This window comes from Crocuta crocuta, unplaced genomic scaffold (assembly GCF_008692635.1).
Source record: "Crocuta crocuta isolate KB4526 unplaced genomic scaffold, BGI_CrCroc_1.0 scaffold271, whole genome shotgun sequence".
NCBI classification, from domain to species: Eukaryota; Metazoa; Chordata; class Mammalia; order Carnivora; family Hyaenidae; genus Crocuta; species Crocuta crocuta.
The window spans coordinates 4,690,304-4,711,109 of NW_027527824.1; the positions used below are offsets into that span (position 1 = coordinate 4,690,304).

The following is a 20,806-nucleotide window of genomic DNA, read 5'->3' on the forward strand; positions in this document are numbered from 1 at the left end:
TTTGGAGTGACCAGTGCCAGCTGCTAGATCAAACAGGACTGTAACGGTACAGCAACAAGACGGGCCATCCTTCCCTGTCTACCACACAAACCAACACCATCACACATAATGAGGAACATCCCATAAGCCCCTCGGCTTCAGTGTGTCTGGTCACGGCCACCCCACTGCCAATGACAGACCCCGAGGAGGAGGAGGAAGCAGGACGAAGGACAGAGGGACGGGGTTCTAAAAATACAAGACTTTAGCTATGCACATGGTGATCCCAGCCGACGGGGAGTGTTGGGGCGGTCATACACACGGGATGGGTAGAAAAACCACAGTAGATGGAAGTCCTTACACGATTCCTTCCTAAACCTCTTGTGCTAATTCCCTGCCTGGGATTAACACACACAGCAGGTTAATCTTATAATCACGAGACACACGCAACCACAGACACACACACAACCACATCCTTAACCCAGGGAAGTCTGAAGTCCCCAATGAGGATTTACAGCACAGAACTTCTCCTACTGCTTTCTGGGCTGTTCCCCAGGTAGGCTACCATTTAATAAGAATCCACACTCTAAAGTGAGGACTGAAGGACACCTTCGAATCCACTCTCAAAACAAGTAAAATAATAAAACACACTAGCTGCTCCATGTTCATTCCACTGCTTTGAAATCTTGGAACCACAGATGTGAACTCCCACAGAGAGGGCGAAACTTCGCCATGAAGCCTCCAAAGAAACCTCTGCCCTTTCAGGGGCCACTCGGCTAAGAGCGGCCGGCTCACTGGTCCACGACGCAGCAGCGGGGCAGGGGGTGCTAGGTGGCCACGTGGGCGGGAGAAGAAATAGAAACAAATTCCCGGAGGATATTTTTGGCCATTTCGATGTTGTTGTGGGCAATGACCAAAGCTTTCTGAATGTCCTGGTAGGAGTACCCCTGGCTCATGAGGCTCTCGATCTCGCTGGAGAGCTGCGGTGGGGCAGGGGCAGCACCGCCCTGCTGGCAGCTACTTGCTTTTCGTTCAGAGTTGATTCTGCGAGGGAATGGTTTGGGAGGCCTTTCGGGAACTTGGGAGCCCTCAGTGAAGTCTAGAAGAAATAAGAAGAAAATATTTGCAAACCTGGGGGGCTGGGGAACGCTCACCTGACGGCAGGAGTCATGACAGTGTGCTAAGGCCAAGGTATTACTGACCTACAGCACCGGGGACTTGTGCTCTCAGAGGGCCGGGTTTTACCGGTTCCGGGGTTTTAGCACAAAGCCGCCGCCACTACCTCCTCACGGCAGGAGCAGCCTTCTAAATGTGCCGCGCACCTGCTCCACGGACAGGGACACTGGCGTCCTGAGCACAAGCACCTGCACCCACGTCACGCTCTACACTTCTCACACGCAGTAGTGCCTGGATTATTTAACCACTTTTCTGGCAGGGAAGCAGAAGACACTAAACTTCTCCTCTCCCAAAGAGGGAAACAGAAACGAGCCCAAGTTGCAGCGGAGGAGCATTCGACAAGGCTGGGCGGGTGGGGAGCACCAACTGTCTGGGCAATGGGATGCATCTTTTCGGCCAGCTGTCCTGAGAGCGGTCTTTAGTTTCCAAAGTGACAGCAACTGTGGCTGCTGCAACCCCAGGCAGCCACAGGTGCGAGGACAGCCCCTGCAGTCGAGGCCCCAGCGCAGGCTGGCTCTGAGCCCACTCAGTGCGCTTCCAGAGCCGGCACACCCTCTTTCCACTGGGACAGGGCCCGGAAGTCAGGAATGCGTGCTCTGAACCATCAAGCTCCGTTACCAGTGTCACGAAACACACTCCAAAGAACCAGAAATCTTACCAGCGCCAGCCAGGAGGAGCCACGGGTTAGGGAACAGCCTCGTTTCTAAGTCTGGCAGGATCCTAAAGACTGACTACAGTTCAACTTCCTAATGGAGACCCGGGACCAGCGTCCATTCCCCCCACTCCCGCCCCTCCCTGCCAGGGAGACTAAAATAAACTAACACCTGGTGACAAAAGTACTGTCACCAGGCAGTCACCTCTGTTGCAGTGCAAACCATGAGCCACACAGCAATTCAGCACAAACCCAAGCTGGCCTGGAGACTCACTTGAGGTGGGGTCGCCTTCCAGGGACAACCAGCCGAACGAAGAGCTGGCGTTAGAGATGTCGGAGAGAGTCCGCCGGGCCAGCGCTGCTGGCACAGGCGGCTTGGGGACGTCGTAGCTGTCCTCCTCATTTTCAGACTCCTCGGGTCCGGTGCCGGCGTGGGCCACGGCCGGATTCCCCTCACCTGGAGAGCAGTTGGTGTGGTTATCTTCCGCTTCTCACACAGCTCATTCATTCATGCGTATCCAGCACCCAAGCTACTGACCACCCACCACGGGCCAACCGCCCTGGGAGGCACTGTGCGTGGAGGTAAAAGAACAGAGAGAACGCAACCTGCACCGATACTGCAGCTCCAGTCTTCTCAACGTGGCAAAGGGTCCCCTCGCCAGGGTTAAAAGCCACCGAAGCTGAAGACTCAAGTGCCATTTTGCAGCATTCATTCAACGTTTCTACTGGCATTTCACCTCGGAAGACAGGCCAAAGGGCCTGTGTGTGCTGCCGTTTCGAACTTTCAACTTGGTAAGCTAGTTGATATGGGAATTGAGTATTCACCACCCACACACAAAAGAATTTCATCAATGTGAAAAAGCAAAGGAAATAAAAGGGAGCTGCCAGCACTGTGGGCCCAGGTCACAGAACCCAAATGCCTCTAGGCCCTGGAAGGATGAAAAAGTACAAAGGGAACTAGGTGTGTGAACAGGAAATAAGAGAGAGGAGAGGGTTTTACTGCCCCTGGATCAAAGATATTTTGCAAAGAAGATTATATAAACGAAGAGTCTGCTTAGAACCAAGCTGTCTTAAAGAGGCACATAGGACAGACTCATTCCAATGGCACATCCATGATTTTTTCAAAGTAGCAGAATGGCTACTCACCAAAGTTGCTGCTTTCCGTGACAGCAGGTGTCGCCTGGGACTGAATGTTATACATTGCTTCGTACGTACAGCTATCAATCTGCTGGTCACAGTCACACACTCTGAACCGGAAGGAAAGTGGCATATGATCTTCAGAAATAGAACTCTGTCATCTGCAAACTTATTAAGCCTCATCTATTCTTCACTACCGTAGACCCTGAGTCTATCAAGATGGTATTTTCCTTTTGCCAGATCACTAATAATTGGCACCAGATCAACTCTCATGACCCATAATGGACGTGTGGTTTTGAAACTGCTGTGACAGTGAGGAAGCAGAAGTGGAATTGCCCATAGGTGCATGGGCCGAACCCTGGGGTACGTAGGCTCCACATGTCTTTCTGCTTTCATGCTGGCTGGAGAACGCCACGTAGGGAGCAACCGGGCAGGTGAGTGGTGTCCACTGAATTCCCAGAGAAGACTTGCGAACATACCGTGAACTCTGCGTCGTGTCCAAAGGCCGTTTCCCATCTGGCTTCGGAAGCCCTAGAGGCCTGGAGGAGGGGGTCATATACTCTGTGTCCTCCTCACTTTCACCCTGCTCCCCGGGGGGCAGCTTTGGCACAGGAAGGGGCCTGGAAGAGGGAGAAGACAGAAAAAGAAAATGAAAACAACAAGCTGCAAAACGTGTAGGTGTGAAATGAGTGCCTTCGAGACAGGCGGCGACTCCCATCCAACAGGGCAAAACACGCCACTAGGGAGCTGTTACTTCCCCCGTCAAGACAGGTTAATTATCGCAAAACACACTGAACGCTAAGTGTTTTTTTCAGCTGACCACAGATGCAGCTATGTTGTGTGAGACGGGCTACACAGGAACAGTGCTTGATGCCAGTTCGTCTAATCCTCAATAAACTGGGGACCCAGCCCAAGGGCTGGCATGCCAGTTTTTCCCTCACCAGGCACGAAGCGAGCAGCGGCCGTGACCTTCTGACAACATGCTAGGAACTTACACCAGATCCTAAGTCTAATATCTATCTACGGTTTCAAAGACTATGCAGCTTGTTGAATGCCTCCTCATAGGTTATCTCCTAGTTTAAGCACCTTTTCTTGTTCTATAAAACAAAACTCTGCCATAAAGAGAGATCAAGTGCCTGGGTAGGTTAGCATCAATTCTGAGATGGGACCTGCCATCTTCTGACTCCTGCTTCAGGGATCTTGTGGTTACACCCAAAGCTCTCAGTCAGTAGCTTTAGAATCAAAAATTCTCCTGCTCCCTCCCCCCACCCAAGAAACTTGACAAAAGGGGCGCCTAGGGGGCTCAGTTGGTTAAGTGTCCGACTTTAGCTTAGGTCATAATCTCATGGTTCGTGGGTTTGAGCCCCGTGTCAGGCTCTGTGCAGACAGCTGGCTCAGAGCCTGGAGTCTGTCTTGGGATTCTGTGTCTCCCTCTCTCTCTGACCCTCCCCAGCTCACGCTGTCTCTCTCTCTCTCAAAAATAAATAAATAAAAAATTAAAAAAGGAAACGACAAAAACAACAGGAAAACGAAACAGCCACAAAACAAGACACATGCACAGGTGCACACATACACATAACTGCTGCTGGGAACGTGAGTTAAAGAGGGGCGCTCCTCCCTTCCTCTCTGTATTTGTTCTGCACACCCTAAACACTTGATAGGGAGCACCTACTGGATGCGTCTGTATTTACTCTGTGTTTCTTTTTCCCAATTATAAAAGCAAGAGCCGCTTATTATAAACCACTTACAGAAACCCAAGACAAAGCAACAGTCCCTCTAATCTAACTGGAGATTTTTCTTACGTCTACATAATACTTGATTTGTACGTCTACATAATACTTGATTTGTGCGCTGCATGCGGAAGTTCTGAGTTAGAAGCATGTTAGGATCTACAATATGCTCTGAAATGTGCCCACGAAGTAAGATAGACTGACGGATAGACAGTAGGATAGGTAGAGAGGTGTCTGGCTGCCTCGGTTGTTGGGAGTATGTAACTCTTAGATTTGTAGGTTCAAGCCCTGCGCTGGGTGTAGAGATGACAAAAAAAAAAAAAAAAAAGAGTAGAAGGAACCAGGGGGTATTATACTAAGCGGAATTAGTCGGAGAAAGACAGATATCATATGACTTCACTCATATAAGGAATCTGAAATACAAAACAGATGAATGTAAGAAAAGAGAAGCGAAAATAATCTAAAAACAGGGAGGGGACAAAACAGAAGAGACTCCTAAATACAGAGAACAAACAGAGGATTGCTGGAGGGGTTGTGGGAGGGAAGATGGGCTAAATGTGTAAGGGGCATTAAGGAATCTACTCCTGAAATCACTGTTGCACTATACGCTAACTTGGATTAAAAAAAAAAAAGTGTAAGTGAGCGTAAGAAAATGTTGATAGAACACAGGTGGGGGTATATGGATGTTCACTGTAAAAATCTGTCACCCTGACTCTATGCTTGAAACTTTTCATAATAAATTGTTCATGGGTAAAACCCATCCATCAAGATTAAGAAAAATATCAAGTATTGGTGAAGATGGAGGGAAATAGTATTTTCATGTAGTTTTAGAAATAAGAAATTGGTATAATTTTTCTGGAGCGTAATTCACCAAAAATATTTAACCGAACAGGCAGGCATATGCTCAGGCTCAGCAATTCCATTTCTAAGAACTTTCCCTAAGGAAATAATCAAGAATATTCACTAGAGCATTATTTAAGATACTGAAAAAATAGGAGATAACCTGTCAAATAATATTGTACTGAATCAAGTAACCTTGGAACCACATACATAGCAATATACCTGAAGCCAACTGGGTCCCTCGGTGCCTTAGAGGTTCTAAGCAGGAGCCTCAGAGGCTCACTTCCTTCTACCACAGTAGGTGTTCTTATCTATTTTACCTACTAAGGTTCCAATTAAGTCAGTTCCGCTGCTGTGTAATCATCTGCAATAACTTGAAAATCATCGTAGTAGGAGAATATATAATGACATCCTAGGATGTTCAAGGTTCTCCTAGTGAAAAAAAGCACGTACAACAGGATTCCATACCCACAAAGAATGGCAACAAAGAGATCGTCAAATTGCTAACGACTGTCTGAATCTAGGTGGTAAGATTATGGGTAACTTTCATTTCTTCAGTGTCACATCTCTCTATTTTCTAAGTATTCTTTAGCATATTACTTTCATAAAGCGAAAAAGGTCAATGAAAGGGCAAGCAAAACATTTTAATTATTAGAATTTTTTGTTGATGATGGTAATAAAAATATAGAACTGCACTTCCTTCTCATTAAGTATCTTGGCAATACATACTGCAAAACACTCACAATCTCTTGTCCCGGTAATTCTACTTCGGCTGTGTCTCTGGTTATGTAAAGATGTTCAATGAAGCAAATTTATGATGGTAAGTGGTTTTATACAAAATAAATATCCAACAACAGGGCAATGGGTTAAATATGTAATGTTATAGCTAGCTACGCTATATGACGCTATACAACCATTCCAGTGACTATTTTGAAAAACTTTTTAAAAAATTTTAGTTAACATACGTTGCAATATTGGTTTCAGGAGAACTCTGTGATTCATCACATACAACACCCAGTGCTCATCACAAGTGTCCTCCTTAATGCCCATCCCCCATCTAGCCCATCCCCCAACTCACCTCCCTCTATCAACCCTCAGTTTGTTCTCTATCATTAAGAGTCTCTTGTGGTTTGTTTCCCTCTCTCCTCTTCCACCTCCTCCTTCCCATATGTTCACCTGCTTTGTTTCTTAAATTCCACTATAAGTGAAATCATATGGTATTTGTCTTTCTCTGATTGGCTTATCTTGCTTAGCATAATACATTCTAGCTCCATCCACAATGTTGCAAATGGTAAGATTCCATTTTTTTTTTTTTGATGGCTAAGTAATATTCCATTGTGTACATATTACCACATCTTTATCCATTCATCAGTCGATGGACATTTAGGCTCTCTTCCTAGTTTGGGGCTACTGTTGATAATGCTGCTATACACACTGAGGTGTTAAAAAACTTTTTTAATAACAGGGAGAAATGCCCAAAATATAAGGCCAAGGTTAATAAAAGGGAGACTATGAAAGTACACTTTGATTTAAGACATACGTACATTTTGTGTGTCTACAGACATGACCAAGGAGCAACCATCATCCAACTGCCTGAAGCAGCCGTACAAGCAGGATGAAATACAAAAGAAAGGAGGCACTGGAGAGCGGCCTGGCAGCCAAGGCTCAAGAGGCCAAGACTCCAGAGAAGAATACCTCAAAGTATGCCCCATGCAGCGGTTGTGAACTTGAGATGTGAAGGCAGTTTCAACAGGCTGGAGAGAAAGGGACTAGAAATTTGGGGTTTCATGATGGCCAAGACACAGGAGGCAAAAGTCCTGGAGAAGGGCACAGGGGAGAAGTGGGTCTGAAATTCTGCCACAGTCTTCTCTGGAACTGCAGCTAACCCCTGACCCATGTCTGGAGGCCAGCAGATTCTGAGAAACCGAGCCGACGGTGCTAACAGAAGGGCTCAACTGATAGTCTGGCTACCTCACTAACCCGGAGACAAAGCTGGGGTTAACAGGTACGGCCTCTGAACAATTACACTTCATGTGTTCAATGACAAAAAGAAGAATGGAGACTTTTATTAGAAAATTATAATTAGTAAATTTTTAAAAGTCACGTGGAAATTCCGGAACCTTAAAATAAGAAGATTTAGGGCAGATTAGAAGCTGCAAAAGAGAAGATCAGAGAACTGGAACAGTGTAGAAACTACTGATATCAAAGTAAGAGAGGAAAGGAAAACACAGCAGAGAGCAGAAGAGGTGGATGAGGTCCGGCCAAGAGGTGGGACGTTCAGTAACTGTGGTCACAGGAAAGGGAGAGAGATGGCAGTGCTCAGTCTATTTTAAGAAAGAGTGGCTTGAAACTTTCTAAAACAGGTTTTAAAACATTAAGCCACAAAATTGATAAACTCTATGAACCTTAAGTAGAATAAAGAAAACTAGGAGCATTATAGTACCAGCTCTGGGATCCAAAGGCAAAGAGGTCTTCTACAAGTAGTCATGCAAAGAAACACTACCTGTAAAGAAGCAGCAGTAAGCCTGAGAGCTGATGTTTCAACAGAAACAAAGGAATATTCTTAAAATGCTGAAAGGCGGCAATGGTTGGTAACTGTACTTTTTTTTTTTTTTTACCATGAGATCATGACCTGAGCTGAAGTTGGATGCTTAACCGGCTTAGCCACCCAGGACCTCTCCACCCCAATTTTTTAAAGTAATCTCTACACCTAATGTGCAGGTTGAACCTACAACCCTGAAGTCAATAGTCACATGCTCCACCAACTGAGGCAGCTGGATGCCCCACTTCATAAAAATTTTTAACAATTTTTATGCATCGAAAAATTCTATCCACGATAAAATGGCAACCCACAGAATGGGAGGGAGTTATTTGCAAATCATTATCTGATACAAGATTAGCATCCGGGATATACAGAGAACTTCTAAAACCTGATGTGACGACGGCAAAAGAACAAACAATCCAATTAAAAAACAAGCAGATGCCTGGGTGGCTCACTTGGTTTCAGCTCGGGTCGAGATCTCAATGTTCATGGGTTCGAGCCCTTGCGCTATCAGCGCGCAGAGCCTGGGATTCCCTCTCTCTCTCTCTCTCTGCCCCTCCCCAGCTTGTGCTCTCTCTCTCTCAAAATAAGGCAACTTAAAAAAACTGAAAATGAGCAAATGCCTCAAATAAACATTTTTCCAAAGAAGATATGTAAATGATCAATAAACACATCAAAAGATGCTCGACATCACTAATCATTAGGGAAACGCAAATCAAAAGTATAAGAAATCACCTCACACCCATTAGGATGACTACTATTAAAAAAAAAAAAAAAAGCCCCCAAAGTAACAGGAGTCAGCAAGAATGCAGAGACACTGGAATCCTTGTGCACTGCTGGTGGGGATGGAAAATGGTGTAATAGCTGCTGTGGGAAACCGTATGATGGTGTCTCAAAAAAAAAAAAAAAAAAAAATCAAACAAAGAATTATCCTATGATTGGGGAATATTAGTTCTGGGTGCCGGGTCACAAGAACTGGAAATAGGGCCCCTCAGAGTCCTGGTTGGTTCACTTGCCTCCACAGCAGTACTCTTCGCAAAGAGCAGCAACGCAGAACCGATCCAAGTGTCCATCCACCGACGAGCGGATAAGCAAGCTGTGGCACAGCAGTCCCCCTTTATCTGCAATCTCTGTGGTTTTACGTTCCCATGGTCAATTGTGGTCTGGAGGCAGATAGTCCTCCTCCTGACGCACCATCAGAAGGTTAATAGTGGCCTAACACTGTTGCAGTGTCCACAACGCTCAGCTCCCTTCATTTCGTCACATGGGCATTTTACCATCTCACATCATCCCAAGAAGGGTGAGTACAGTACAGTATTCGAGAGACCCCACATTCACACACTTGTACTGTGGCGCACTGCTCTAACTGTGCTGCTTTAGGAGTGTTAATCTCTTACTCTGCCTAATTTATAAACTACACTTCATGTATGTATGTATGCATGTGTGCATGCATGTATGTATAGAAAAAACAACACAGACATGCTTCAGTACTAGCCTCGGTTTCAGGCATTCATTGGGGGTCTTGAAACGTAACCCCTGCAGATAAGGCACGGGGCGGGGGTGGGCGTACTACATACAGCTGGAATATTATTCAGCCTTAAAGAGGAAGGAAATTCTGCACTATTCTACAACATGAATGAGGACATTATGATAAGTGAATTAAATCACAAGAAGACAAAGACTGCATGATTTCACTTAAAGGCAGTACAGTTATCAAAATCATAAAGATAAAGTGTGACGGTGGCTGCCAGGGGCTGGGGGAGGGAAGGATGAGGCGCTGCTGTTTAACAGGCACAGAGTTTACGCTTTACGAAATGAAGAGTTTACGAGCATGGATGGTAGGGATGGTTGTGTGAAGTGAATGTTTTTAATACCACTGAACTGTACGCTTGTAAGATGGTACAGTTACGTGGGGTTGTTGTTTTTTTTTTTTTACCACACACACACAAAACAGACACCTAAGAATTAAAATTTAAAACTCTACGAATTAAGAATTGTTTACAAAAGCCAACAGAACCAGAACGGCTTCTTTGAGAAGATGAATAAAATTGTTAAGCTCAGCAAGACAGAGAACACACACAGAGAAAAAAAAATTAGTCCAAGACAGAAAATATAAGAATTCTGAATGGATACAAATACAGATCAACTTTAATTTTCTTTATACTCCTCTGGGTTTTCTAAATTCCATGACTGAGCGGTTTTAACAGAACCAACTCCACTGTGAAATACAGCTTTAGGGGAGCCTGGGTGGCTCAGTCAGTCGAGCATCCAACTTCAGTTCAGGTCATGATCTCACAGCTCATGAGTTCGAGCCCCGCATCAGGCTCTGTCTGTGCTGACAGCTCAGAGTTTGGATCCTGCGTCTCCGTCTCTCTCTGCCCCTTCCCCTCTAGTGCTCTCTCTCTTTCTCTCTCAAATAAACATTAAAAAAAACCTTATCTTTTGAGATACAGCTTTAGTACTTACCTGGCAGCCAGAGAATAAATGGCATTGGCAGACGCAGAAGGTTTGATTTTGGGGTGCTCACACTCTGAACCTGCTAGTGGGCTGTTATTCATATTCTGGAAAGACAAGTGGTGAGAAAGAACCTTCTTAACACAGCCCAGTATCTCTTCTTATTTATTTAACTTATTCAAAATAACAAGAACAGTAATATAGACACAGATAGCACTCTCAAGTCATGCTTACGGGTTATTACGTATCAACAAAAGGAGGGTTTCTTTCAGGCTCTGAAGAAAGTTTAAGGGTTAGGAAGATAGAGATCTAAACAGAGCCAAGGTGGAGCACCTGGGTGGCTCAGTCAGTGAAGCGTCCGACTTCGGCTCAGGTCATGATCTCATGGTTCTTGGGTTCGAGCCCCGCATCAGGCTCTGTGCTGACTGCCAGCTCAGAGCCTGGAGCCTGTTTCAGATTCTGTGTCTCCCTCTCTCTCTGACCCTCCCCTGCTCACGCTCTCTCTCAGAAATAAATAAAAAAACATTAAAAAAAAAAAAAAAGATTAAAAAGAGCCAAGGAGATGTGGGGTTTTGTTTTAATTCTGGAAGGTTTGAGGAAACTGGCTGTCTACATAAATACCGTTTCTAACTTTAAAAATCTGTACCTCTTTCTACAATGGTGCCACCAGAAAGTCAAGCCTAATTTATTCTTGCAAATTAGACTGCCTATCACACATATGCCACTTAAATGTAAGTGACCCTCCCCCTTCTCTTGCAACCAAGAGACAGGCGGTTCATTTAAGGGCCACAGCATTCCTCAACTTCACTACTCACAGACCATTCCCTCTGTTTTTATTTGTCTGAAGGAGACAGACAGCATTACTGTTTACTTATACTGCTAATTAACCTTCAACTATCTGTACAGCATGCAAGAAGTAACACTGCTCACGTACACCGAGAAGGCAGGGCAACGAAACATGCACTAGACCATTCTCCCTCTTGCTTACTTAAGCACCAGCTACATGAGCCCCTTTGTGATTCCTCACAGACTCTCCCAAACTCATTGGCTTCCCCTTCATCCTGGACGGTCTCCCTCAGAATCAGCACAGATCGCTCCAGGTCTTTGCTCAGAATGGCACCCCATCCCTCCGCGTACCCCTCACCCCAACTCCAGCTGTCCCCACACCTCCCCCCCTTTGTGTGCTATTTTCCTCCAGAGCACTCAGCAGCACCCAACATCCTCTCTTTCATCATTAGCTCACCGAGTTCATTTTGCCTTGACTCCAGCAGAAGTAAACTTTGTAAGGTAAGATTTCTTGTTCGAGAACATACATAAACGAGCCAGCAAAAGGACAAACACACCTCCCCACCCCCAGGTCGGGACCCTTAGCTCATGCTTGTTCAATGAACCACTAACCTTTCTTCAATCTATTCTCTTAGCAATCCATTTGGCCTCGATGGGATGTTCAACGTCCTCTAATCTAGTACTAATGCTCCCTTTCACGACCTTTCCCCCACCCCGATATACAAAACTTCTGCTCCACTCATATTAATCTACTTCTAATTCCACAACACACCTCAAGCATTTGTATCTCCTTGGTTCTGACCTTAAAACTGTCCACTTGGGAAAGAACACTTCAAATTCAGATGCCATTCATTCCATAAAGCCCTGATGATTGCTCTATTTGGAAATAACCTCTCCTTTCTCCAAAACTGAAGTGTCTTCTATTTACACTACACGAATCCAGCCATATCTACACACACACAAACGCACACATGCATCCACATACATATTGTAGTATTTACAAACATGCCTTATCTGCTCTACTAACATACTTCTTGAAGGTATATATACTTCTGAGAGTAGGGATTATTATCTGACTCCTATACAAAACGTATACAAAAGTGTGACCCGTTCAATGCCATCCACAAATATTTGTTAACAGGCTAAATAAGGCTAAATAATTCCAAAAGCAGCACTCACCATGGAGGTATCCACACTGAATGTGCTTCCAAGCCTAGGCCCTTCTGTTCTGGGCTCCATTTGGGAGGGCAATGAAAATGGAAGTGAGTGCCGGTTGGTTAATTCCCTACCTGTCCAGGGGTCGCTAGAGTTTGGGGCAACCACTGGTACTTTGGGGATCGGCCGAGGCAGCCATGATTCCCCAAGGCGGCTAGAGGGAATGGGGGGCAGTTTGTCCCTGGACGGACAGTCGCCTGGTGTGCAAGGCAAGGGGCGTCTCTGAGGCCGGGTTTCTGCTCCAACAGAATATGGCCGGTCTGGAGGGGGCGGTGGTGGAAGATCTCGAAGTGTCGGAGGTATTGGTAATGGTTTGTCCTTATGAAGGGAGCCAGAAGCTGCCTGTGGACGCAGGAGGAAAGCAAAATCAAACCCACTAATCTACAACAACAACAAAACACCCAACAACCACCACCACACACACACACAAAACCCACTAATCCACAACAAAGAATCAGAAAACCGTAGAAACGGATAACGTCTTACCTTAGAAGCACTTCCAAGCCCAGAAGCACTTGAAGGAATAGACACCCGCTGTTGCAGAAGGTCAAGCCGCGGTGGCACCGGGGGAAGGGAAGCTTGCGGGGCCATTGAAAATGGAGAAGGAGGCCGTTCCACCTGACACAAATCAAATGTCCTAATAGGTTATTCTTGTTTGAGAGGGCGGCACCTCCCGACTCCTCCAAAGGCTGCAGACTGCGAGTACTATATGACCACTGACTAGAGCTGCGAATGGCTCAGACTTCCTGAGTTAGTTCTCTGTCACCATAAGAGGGCACTCGCAGTCACAGGAACACCAACATGCAAGTTACAGGCAAGGATCTGGAAATGGCTGTGCTACAGAAAGCTTCCCGGCTTACAACTGAAAACAGATACTACACTTTTCCACATCCTCGCCTTCAAAGAAATAAAAAAATCTTTTCAAGGTGACAAACACAAACCCATACGAGAAGAAAGGAGCAGACGTTAACCTTTCAACAAGTCACCTGGGAAAAAAACATTTAAGGCACAGGACAGTGAAAGAGACCAAAGATGAGAAATTCTCCACAGGTTATTAGGATACAAAGAAGAAAAAATATAGATGTTTTAAGAGGAAAACAATCAACAGTGTCGCTAAAAAACACCTTGAGAGTCCTTCTGAATAAGTTATTTCCATTTGGTAATTTAAAGTGATTAATATTTTCTGTGTTCTTAAAAAAATGAGGTGCCAAGTTAGGCGAAGCCGTACATGTCTAACCTCCTCCACTTCTGTGCTGATAGCAGGGCGATGAACAGCTGATACGCTTTCCCAGGTAAGCCATCAAGAGGCAGAATTCATACAAAATGCTACCTGGCCTCTGCATTCTGCTCCAGGAAGCAATACAGACGGAGTATGGGCAAATACGTATGACAAGCCCTTATGCAAAATGACTGAAAAACCACCGTTCACATACTTAGTCCTGTCATTAATGCTGGGTGATAAAGGAGGGCAAAGAATGCCCTCATCACCAGCTACCTGCTTTTTCTCATGCCTAAGAAAACAGGCTCCATGTCAGTGGTGCATGAGCAATGCAGTGGGAGCAGCCAGGCACCTCAAGGGTTAAGAAACTCAGGCTAATTCTCACTTTGTCATTAGTTTCTAGCCAGTCACAGTGTCCTGATTTTTCCATGAAAGAGTCTCGTATCTTTATGTGCCTTTTCATGCTGCTCACCAATCCCACACCCGATTTATTAAAACCATCTTCTAGCCAATTCTCCCAACTTCTGGTTTCTTATCTCGCCAAATCCTTTTGCTCAACATTACCAGCTTAGCCATCCTTAAATACGCAGTGGCTCCAAAAACCATCCAACAGTAATTCTCACTTCCCCAGCCATCTCAACTCTGGAATTCCTACCTCCTTGCCTTTGTTCAAGTTGTTTCCCAATCTGAAAGGCCCTCTCTGCTTTTTTTTTTTTTTTAAGACTTTATTTTTAAGTGATCTCTATACCCAACATGGGGCTTGAACTCACAACCCCAAGAGTCACTCATTGCACCGACTGAACCAGCTTATTTTAACCCCTCTCACCATCTATCACTCATTCTCATTCCTAAGTGCAGAGGTTGAGCTAATCATACTCTGTAATTCATGGCTCACTGTCATAACTGACCTTTGCAATCTTCTTTTATCTCAACATATAAGAAAGTCCCAGAAAAGGAGAAACACACAGAGAAGAAATTATCAGAGAAATAAAACAAGAATGTTTCTGTGACCTAACGGACACAAATATCCACAGGAAAGGTTTACTCACCGCACAGTTAGTCCGATAAAGGAAAAAACCCACAAGCAAGCAAGCAAATAAACAAACCTTACATTTTCAAGGAATCAAGGATAAGGAAAATAACCTAAAAGCTTCTTGGGACAGAGGGAAAGGGAGCACAAAATAGCAAACTAGAATCTAGAAGCAAAGTGAAGCCGTAACAATTGAGAGCTGAGTCTTTTTCAACCTACTATTCTGTCACCAGTCTGTCTAGAGGTTGAACAAAGATACTGTAAGATATCAAACATCTCAAAAATTTTACCTCTCACCTTTTTGAGGACATACTCCATCCAAACAAGTAAAGCAAGAAAGAAGGAACGCGTTTCACAGGCACTTCCACAGAAAGGAGGGACGAAGGTTTCATGGGGCAAGAGGAAGGCTCCAGGGGTCAGGGGCGCAGCACCCCCAGAGAGTCCAGGCTGGGGCTGGAACGTGAAGGACTCCCATATGGTCCTACACTAGATTATATACTATCTACTGTATTTAGAGAATTGAGAGGATATTGGACAGCTTGGTTAAGACTTGGCAGTGACGGGGACAGACGGAAAACTAAGGAAATAAAAATAAAGCAATTATCCCAAGGAGAGCAGAAGGCCGTATGCGAACACAGCAGCAATTCTATCGCAGTATGTATTACTTGGAGCAGTAGGGAGCAAAACCATTTACACACCGACTGGTGATTTGGCCAAAAACCACTTAAATGTAGTAGGGAGAGAGAAACGGTGTAGGAAGGAGGGAGATAATAACTCCTTTTGTACAACACCTGAAGTGATCAGAGGCTGCTACTGAAAAGGCAAAAGAAAGGAGTGCAAGTAGATGGTCTGAAGGGTTCGAGAATGAACAAATCTGAGCAGGGCACACAGAGGAGCCGAAGGGAGGGCGGTGGAGGCAGGGAGCCAAGGCTCTGCCAGCCTTCTAGCAATTCTTTTACACTTACCAAAAAATCCATACACATTTATCATTTGGATTTTGTAATAAGTAGATTCACTGTATTAAAAATAAACCGAAATAAAAGAGCAACAAAAAACCCTCAACAGCAGCTACCCGGCACGTGACGCAACAGGCACCCTCCTAGTCTCCTAGACCGTTGCGAGTGATTTTACAATAGAAGACTGGGGATAAACTTTAGTATCTATAGAAAAAAATTAAATATTTTATAAAATATTTTATTCATACAAATGCGAATAACAAACACCTAGGTAGTACATCTAAGAAATGCAATAGTGCCGTCTCTGTGAAATCCCCCTGTGCCTCGCCCCTAACTGTATCTTTTCCTCCATCAAAGACTCTAAATGTACCTTCACTTTCATTCAGCAATTCCACTGCTAGGAATTTATCCTACAGACAGACTTGCAAAAGAACACCAGTCCGTATAAGTCTCGAAATAATACAAAATATTCATTAAGAGACTACATAAATTGGGGGCACCTAGTTGGCTCAGTCAGTTAAGCATCCAACTCTTGCTGTGACTGAGGTCATGGTCTCACTGGTCCTGAGTTCAAGCCCCAGCAAGTTAGGCTCCACACTGACGGCGCAGAGCCTGCCTGGGATTCTCTTTCCCTCTCTCTCTGCCCCTCACCTGCTCACACACTTTCCCAAAAATAAACAAACTTTAAAAAAGCAGGGTCATGAGGCTGAGTTCCATGTTGGGTGTACAGATTCTTTAAAATCTTTTTTAAAAAAGGAAATACTATAAATAAATCATAGAATAGCCAAGTGACAACACATGAAGCTGTTTTTTCTCGATTTGAATATTTACAGTGTATATTTATTACTTTTAGTTAAATGAGTAAATTTAAAATCATTCATACAGATCACATTAGGAAAATCTTTTACAACCATTTTTTTGTTGTTTACAAAAATAAGGTTGACACTATAGTATACAATTTTTTTTTTTTTTAACAATATACATTAGGGGCGTCTGAGTGGCTCAGTCGGTTTCAGCTCAGGTCATGATCTCACAGTTTGGGGGATGGAGCTGTGCATGGGGCTCTGTGACAACAGCACAGAGCCTGCTTGGGGTTCTCTCTCTCTCCCTCTCTCTCCCTGGCCCCCCAGGCTCACACTCTTTCTCTCTCAAAATAAACTTTAAAATCTATATATAGGGGCGCCTGGGTGGCTCAGTCGGTTAAGCGTCCAACTTCGGCTCAGGTCATGATCTCACGGTTTGTGGGTTCAAGCCCTGCATCAGGTTCTGTGCTGACAGCCAGCTCAGAGCCTGGAGCCTGTTTCAGATTCTGTATCTCTCTCTCTCTGACCCTTCCTTGCTCACGCTGTCTCTCTCTCTCAGAAATAAAGAAAACATTAAAAAATTTTTTTTAAATAAATAAAATCTATTATACATAGATATATGGGAGACAGCTTTCCACTGAAGTGTATGTAAACTGAACTCCTTCTGTAGAACATTCCATTATGTGGACTGTGGTAGCCAGAATGAGGATTCCCTGTCCCCGGCCCTAAGATGTTCATGCACAACGCAGAAACTTACTTTCTGGATACCTTACTTTCCCTGGTAAAAGGAGAACTCCGCTGATATGAATAAGGGTGTGGATCTTGAGATGGGGGAATTATCCTGGACTATCAGGATGGTTCATCTAATCCCAAGAGTCCTTAAAAGCAGAGAACCTCCAAGAGATAAGGGGGAAGGAGAAGGAAAGGAGTCCAGGATCCGAAGAATGGGGCTGACCGCTGGAATAGGGAGAGCCCGAGCTGACAGCCAGCAAGGATGCAGGAATCTCAATCCCACAACTGGCAATGAACTAAACTCTGCCACATCCAAACGAGAAAGGAAATGCATCTTCCCCTAGAGCCTACAGAAAGAACTACAGACCTGCCGACAGCCTGATTTTACCTTGACTGCACATGTGCTGCACTTCTGGCCTATGAAACCGTAACCACATGTTTGTGTTGTTTTAGGCTGCCAAATTTGTAGTAATTTGGTATGGCAGCCATAGAATACAAGCACATGGATGTATCATAATTTCTTACTGCTGGACAGTTCATTCTGATTTTTCATCATTACAGATAATGCTGTAAGAATAACTACATGCACATCTTTTATGTGCTTATCTGATTTTTGTTTATTTTTTTTTTTTATTTTGAGAGANATGAGTACTCCTGCAAGCTGGGAGAGGCGCAGTGGGAAAGAGAAAGAGAATCTTAGGCAGGCTCCACACTGAGCAAAGAGCCCGAGGTGGGGCTTGATCCCATGACCCTGGGATAACGACCTGAGCAGAAATCAGGAGTCGGACATTCACCCGGCTGAGCCATCCAGGCGTCCCACTCAGGATAAACTGCTAAAATACTGGAATTGCTAGTTTACACTCTGAACATTACACATTTTGACAGATGTCAAATTGTCCTTCAGAAAGATGGGCTAATTTATACCCACATCAACAATGAATGTGATGCCTATTTCTCCACAGTATTACTCCATAATAAATTTCACGAAGGGGTCATTTTAATTTTAAATAAGTGCATTCATGAAAGCTCACCTCCTTATCTTTTTATTCAGCTTCCCTAGTATTCCAGGAGTTACCAAGAAATTTTCATGAATAAACACACAGAAATTTATGTAAGAACATAACACGGCTTTAGAAGTCGAATTAATCTCTTAACATGGAACCAAAGAGCCTCTTATAAGGGCCAAGACTTCAAAAAAATCTGTCCACGTCAAAAAACCAAAAAGGTACACCTCACTCTAGATTCCCTCAAATATCCGTTATTGATACAGCATAGATATATCAATCCTGTTTTGAAAGCAGTTTCAATTCCCAAGCATTCAAAGTAATTACTAAGTGCTCAATTTTGAGTAGCAAATTACAAATGAGACACGGCTCTTGCTTTCTAGGAATTTATAATATACCAGGAAATACATTTATAAAATATTACAGGGAAGTAAGTTCTACGACAGACACATTCAGTGTCCCAGAGGCACCCGGCCAGACCTAGAAATGATGTACGTGTAAATACATGTGAACTAGGGGGTGGAAGAGGCAGGGAACAGTCTGGAAAGGTTTCCTAGGAAATGAAACCTCAGCTGAATTACACAGAAACCACCACAACAAAAGCACGGAGAGATTTTAGTGGTTTGGCCTTGCCGGACCACAAAACATAAAGCAGAAAGGACTGTAAGGCCAAAGTGCCTTGAAAGGAGAATGGCTTAACCCCTTAAGTTATGAGAAGTCTGTGGTAAGAGTATGAGACAGAGCAATGAAGAGGTCAAGTGTGCACTGTAGACCAATGGTTCCGGCAGCAGGGAGAAGAGAGGAAGACAGCCTCAAATAAGGCGATGGCACTGAGGACAGAGAGGAGACACACTGGATATAATCATTTAAGAGAGCACATCCGGGGCGCCTGGGTGGCTTAGTCGGTTAAGCGTCCGACTTTCGCTTAGGTCATGATCTCGCGGTTCGTGGGTTCGAGCCCCGCGTCGGGCTCTGTGCTGACTGCCAGCTCAGAGTCTGGAGCCTATTTCACAATCTGTATCTCCCTCTCTCTCTGACCCTCCCCTGCTCACGCTGTCTCTCTCGCTCTCCTAGAAATAAATAAAAATATTTAAAAAAAAAAAAAAAAAAGAGAGCACATCCATTCTTTCAATACATATTGAGCACCTACTATGTGCCAGGCAGTAAGGTACTGATATGAAAGAAAGCTGCCTGTGAGTTTGTAACTCTAAACTAGACAACTAAAGCATATCAGAAGCTTCTGTCTGCCCTACGTTGGCTACAATCTTCAAGGACTGCCTTACTTCTAATTAGTGAATAAATCCGTTTTACCCTATCCACATATGTTACTGAATTGGATCCCGTCCTTTCCTGGCCATTATCCTCTCAGTTTGTTTAGTTTCTACATGGAACCTCCATCCACCCTCTGGTCACTGTGGTTGTCATTTATTTGGTTACTAACAGTGCCTCTCTCTCCACAATCTCACCTTCCAATGCCAAGAAGTCAGGAACAAAGGCAAGAAGACCATTCTCCGCACAGCAGCAAAACTGGGTCCTGTTTCATTTTTAAAAAATTTTTTTTTGGTTTAATGTTTTATTTATTTCTGAGAGAGAGACAGCATGAGCAGGGGAGGGTCACAGAGAGAGGGAGACACAGAATCCAAAACAGTCTCCAGACTCTGAACTAGCTGTCAGCACAGAGCCCGATGCAGGGCTCAAACCCACGAACCGTGAGATCATGACCTGAGCCAAAGTTGGACACTTAACCAACTGAGCTACCCAGGCGCCCCTGGGCCCGACTGTTTTATACCTGCCCCCCCATTCTCTCCAACAAGCTATGTGAGTAAAGCCAATTCTAGGACACAGGGGGTGGGCCTTAAATCCAGAAGGTCTAGCCACAGACCCTGGTTCAACTCACTAGCGGTGTGATTTCCAGCAAATTCCTTAACCTTGCCATGCACTGGTTTCTTCATCTGCTTAATGAGAAGAAAAGTATCTACTTCTGCGTTATTGGAGTATATACAAGTACAGGACTGTAGGAGTTAAAATAAGAGAAGTACTTAACATGGTATCTCTCGCATAATACATACTCAATAAACATAAGCTACTTTGACCCCATGTAGATCAATGTCATCAGGTGCTCTACCGCTTTAGAGCACAGCTCACCATGGAGTTTGCCACAGTCTCTTAAAGTGCAGTCTTACCTTGGCCCCAGCCAACTCCTTCATCATAAAGAGAGAATCATCAGCTCGTTCGTCGTCGTCATCCTCATAATTTGGGGAGGGAGCTCCTTCGGCTCCTTGCCTGAGCAGGCTGCCGCTTCCTCTAGGGTCAAACGGATCTACCACAATGGGTTCAGTACCTTTAATTTCACATCGGCAGAAAGGACAGCCCTGGCCTTCTGATTCCTGCAGAAGAAAACAGGAGATGGTAACAGACACGTCTCAAAGTACTGACAAGATCTGCCCGCTGGGAATTGCATTTCCTAGAGATGAAAAAAGAAATCAAAAACTCAAAACCTACCCCACAAACCAGGCCATCTTTTTTTATCTGCAAAGGATACACAATCCCCAAT

General features: G+C 44.6%; 1 protein-coding gene and 1 non-coding gene across 3 annotated transcripts in view; both read right to left on the bottom strand.

Annotated features, from left to right (window-relative positions):
• Positions 1-510: 510 nt before the first annotated feature.
• CBL (Cbl proto-oncogene) overlaps positions 511-20,806 on the bottom strand; it is a 52,485-nt gene continuing 32,189 nt past the window's right edge. For both annotated transcript variants that reach the window (XM_077776857.1, XM_077776864.1), the window contains exons 8-15: positions 20,436-20,639; positions 12,995-13,126; positions 12,473-12,850; positions 10,520-10,614; positions 3,421-3,561; positions 2,951-3,051; positions 2,079-2,261; positions 511-1,075 (exon numbers count right to left, since the gene is read on the bottom strand). In XM_077776857.1, the coding sequence (XP_077632983.1) occupies positions 804-1,075; positions 2,079-2,261; positions 2,951-3,051; positions 3,421-3,561; positions 10,520-10,614; positions 12,473-12,850; positions 12,995-13,126; positions 20,436-20,639 (1,506 nt within the window). In that variant the 3' untranslated portion in view covers positions 511-803. The remainder of the gene's footprint in view (positions 1,076-2,078; positions 2,262-2,950; positions 3,052-3,420; positions 3,562-10,519; positions 10,615-12,472; positions 12,851-12,994; positions 13,127-20,435; positions 20,640-20,806) is intronic.
• LOC144243246 (small nucleolar RNA SNORA19) lies at positions 11,343-11,471 on the bottom strand. Its single transcript, XR_013338582.1, has one exon. It is a non-coding gene; the product is annotated as a small nucleolar RNA SNORA19 (small nucleolar RNA).